The sequence below is a fragment of the Equus asinus genome, chromosome 10, assembly GCF_041296235.1.
Source record: "Equus asinus isolate D_3611 breed Donkey chromosome 10, EquAss-T2T_v2, whole genome shotgun sequence".
NCBI classification, from domain to species: Eukaryota; Metazoa; Chordata; class Mammalia; order Perissodactyla; family Equidae; genus Equus; species Equus asinus.
In genome coordinates, this window is record NC_091799.1 from 38,889,450 (window position 1) to 38,893,851 (window position 4,402).

General features: G+C 36.6%; 1 protein-coding gene across 1 annotated transcript; it reads right to left on the bottom strand.

Moving 5' to 3' along the window:
- Window positions 1-2,738: 2,738 nt before the first annotated feature.
- On the bottom strand, window positions 2,739-3,698 carry OR13F1 (olfactory receptor family 13 subfamily F member 1). Its single transcript, XM_014840068.3, has one exon. The coding sequence runs from the start codon at window positions 3,696-3,698 to the stop codon at window positions 2,739-2,741; it is 960 nt and encodes a 319-aa protein (XP_014695554.3).
- Between the last annotated feature and the right edge of the window lie 704 nt (window positions 3,699-4,402).

Below are 4,402 nucleotides of genomic sequence, written 5' to 3' on the forward strand. Positions count from 1 at the left end.
CAGTGAGTTATAACTCTAACCTGCCCTCTTTGCAGTCCCAAAACCTTGAAGTCATCTTTGGTGCCTCTCTTCCTTTATCACCCATATCTAATCCTTAAGGAAATCCTGTTGGCTCTACCTTATCAGTGTACCCAGAATTTGACTTTTCTCACCATCTCCACAACTATCACTCTGACCTGGGCTAATGTCTTTTCTCAGAATTACTACCATAGTTTTCCAAAGTCTTCCCAACTCTAAAATCATCCTCCACAGACAGATGTTGACGCAATATGCAGATGATTTTTTTGAAACTTGTAACAATACTATGACATATGAGGAAGATTTACATCTTAAAGAAGAGAGTTATAGATGCCATTTTAGGCTCTCAAACTCAGCTTTTCCAACTCAAGCTTCTAGGCTCATTCTGCTGTGATTGGCTTTTATTGATAGGAGATGTAGATGTAGTGATAATTTTGTTAAAAAATAGACCAAGCATATTTAACTCTCTGAGAGACAAAATAGTAAATTTTCCACAAGGAGTTGAAGTAACTCATCCATTGAAATTAATCTCCTGTGTGACTGAAACATCCAAGGACACTGAATATGAATATTACAAATTGTGAACGAGATTTACCTCAGAGAAGCAGGACTGGAATATGATGCAGTTTTGTAAGCTGCATTCTAATGAACTGTTTCCTCTCTTGATAAAGAATGTTGTAACAATGGAGGCTGCTCATCATAGAATGTAGAATAATGAAGAAGTAATCAAAGTACAATTCAGGATTACATGTACAATTCAATCCTTGGGAGACCACAAACAAAACACATTTGGATCTTGCAGAAGGTAGCTCCATCCTGGATCTAGTCGTTTATACAAGATGATTCTTACAGAAACATCTGAAATCTGAGGACCCTCCCTAGGTGTATAGTGATCCATGCAGGTGGGGTAAGCCCATTTTATTGAGTTTTGCCTCCGGTTGGCTGGTTGGCCTGCTCCACGGGCAGCAACTAGCTCATGCACATCCCTTAAAATATTGATAGACAAAGTCATTGAATAAAATATCACACCCACTGGAGCTGATGAGGTGTGAAACTTTAATTTCAACATCTTGTTTACAGATTTTCTTTTCACCCATATAAACAAATAAGATGGATATGTATAGGGTCAATATTTGTCATTACCTGGAATCAGTGTTTGTTGTAAATTACTGCCGTGATGGGGTGGGTAACAGGTTTAACATTACCTTTTCTTCTTCAAATAACACCGTCACAAAGTGGTCGTTGTTGTCTGGTAGTGAAACGTTTAAATAAAGACGAAAATCAGAATAACTGTGTTGCTTTTATTCATGATACAAATTCCCAGTCCCTATCTTTGGAGAGATTCTGTATTGATGGAACTGGGCATCTAATAAAGAAAGAAAAAAGTTTTCTCATGCATACTAAGGGTATTTGAATTAAGAACACCAGCTCATTTCCTGCTCACTGAATCCTTTCTGCCTACATGGTTCCTTTATCAATCCATTTGCCTTCAGCTGAATCATTCCTTGCAAGCTCTGTCATGTTCAGGCTGGGACCTTCTGTGATAGTTATTGACAATTGTCTCATCTCCCCTAAACTTAAGGATCAGACAGATTATATATATGCCAGCAACAATCACCTTCTCCATGGAATAAAGCCATCATCCATATATACCCAAGAATACCTCTCTCATAAAGAGGAAGTAATGGGTACACATTGGCTTCATTATTCCCCAGCTCCAGTGAGGGTGGAGAAGACAAAGAAAGACTCATCAAAATCCAATTATTTGTGAAATTATAATTTAATTTTTCTCACATATGTTAAATATATCCTTGAATCTTTTCCCACAATATGTGTATACATTAATAAATCATTTCTTTTGCAGTGTATTCTCTATGGGGTAAGAATCTGTTTTTCTCAGTCATAGTTGATCAATTCATTATGCTGTAACAAAAATAGCAACATGGTGTGTGTGTTTTGATGAATTCACTGAGACATTCAAAGTTCGATATGAGAGTATTCTGACCTTATAATCATAGATACTTCAAGACTTCCTGAATGCTGTTCCTTTACTTTGCTTCATATTCAGGATTACAATTGTGCAAATCCTTGTCATGATATCTTTGCACAGAAATGGTATTTATTCATCCTCCATATACATATCCCAAATAATCAAAATCATTTATTGTATAGTTTATCAAATCTAAAACCGTATTTTTCATATTTTAACATTTAGAAATTAGGAAAAGTTATAAAATTGATTGTGTCTTGGTTTTATAAATTATAATATATTTATACCTTGAATTATATCCACATTCATGTAAAAATACTTATTTATCCATTAATTCAGACATAATTTTGAATCATATAAGGATAAATTATTTCAAAATTTACAAGGTTTTAAATTTTACACTCTTGGTATATCAGTTATTATCATGGTGATGCTAGAGTTGAACACTTATGTGATATAGCAAGTGAAATATGAAGCAACAAGAAATTGTCTAATTTTAATTTGATGTTAATATTGAATAAATGCCAAGTACTTTTCTGGAAATAGAATTCATTCTGCCTAAGTGGTTCATTAATAAAAAGTTTTATTTACAAAGAAAATCAAGATATCAGGCTTAATGTTGAACTCCTGTTGAAAAATGAGTATTTTCCAGGGTTTGATTTAAACCAACTATTTTTCAGCTTTCTGGATAGTGTTGGAGATTATCCAGATGAGTATGCTTGCTCCAATATTATTTGAGGACAGAAATTAAAGCAGTACCGAAAGGATTTCTGATCAGCAATTTTTTCACAGCTGCTTTCACGTCTTTGTTTCGTAGACTGTAGATGATAGGATTCAACATGGGGGTTAATCCAGCATATACCAAAGTCATAAATTTATCTATTTCTTTTGAATCTACACCTGAGGGCTTCAAGTATACACAAAGAGCCATCCCATAGAATAAAACTACCACAGTCAGGTGGGCTGCACAAGTTGAAAAGGCTTTGCTTTGACCATCTGCTGAGCTGATTCTCAGGATGTTGGAGAGAATGAGCGCATAAGAGATACAAATGAGGAGCATTGGCATAGGGAGAAGAAGTATGGTGATCACCAGCATGATTAACTTCACCTTGGAGGTGTCCACACAAGCTAGTTTCAAGACAGCCAGAATTTCACAAGCAAAATGATCGATGATGCTATTTCCACACAGAGGCAGCTGCAGCACAGACACTGTTTCCATGAAGGCAGTGAGGCAGCCTGTCACCCAGGAGACAGCTGCAATCTGCACACAGACCCTCTTGTTCATGATGATGGTGTATCTCAGGGGGTTGCAGATGGCCACATACCGGTCATATGCCATCATGGACAGGAGCACACACTCACTGGAGCCCATGGCAAGAGAGAAGTACATCTGAGCGGCACATCCTGAGAATGAGATGGTGTTTTTCCCTGAAACAAAGTTGGCCAGCATTGGAGCGAGAGCAGAAGAGGTGTACCAGATGTCCAGAAAAGAGAGGTTGCTAAGGAAGAAGTACATGGGTGTGTGTAGGTGGGAATCCAGGATGGTGATGGAGATCAGAATCATATTACCCAGCAAGGTGGTCAAGTACATCAGCAAGCACAGCACAAATACAGTGATGTCCACTTTGGGATAGTGGGAAAATCCCAGGAACAAAAAAATTGTTACAGATGTCAAATTTGCCTGGAACATTTTGTTATGTCATGTTCATTTGTATATATGCATAGAAGGATTAACATCACATATTATATATGAAACATAAAATATCCTCTGTGCATATTTTCTGTTACTTTTTTCTTCATATAAACTTGTGGTCTGTGCTTAAATGCTTCTCCAGCTTGGTGATAATATTAATAATGTATGTTTGAGGAAATTTGTCATTAATGTGAAAATTTCAAGCACATAGTCAACGGGTAAAAAATCTTCAAGCTGCTATTTTTGCTGCAAGACCTTTTTCGGCAATGCTGGGGAGGAGGGAAGGTTTATTTCATAAACATCATAACAGATAGAGGAAAGAAACAATCCTATGTGTTCTTTCATTTTCCAAAGCCACATTTATGACTAATCTATGACAGTCACTCATTTACCTCTGAACCATTGGAACGATTTTCTTCCCCTAGTTTAGTAACAATCTTCTTACTTAGGAACTGTTTTGCTTTCCAAGTTCACAGTTTCTTCTGCCACTCTGTCCAAAAATAATTTGGAAGATTCAGTGAGTACCAAAAGATATAGATTTCTTCAGGCACAGATTAGTTAACTGGAAACTTTGCACATTTAGATACAAGCTCAGAGTTTCTGTCTCAAATCCAAGATGATGGTGACAGATATTCTCATGGTGAGAGAAATACAGCAGATAATTTTTTCATATAGCCAGAGTTGCCCTGACATCTGTGCTC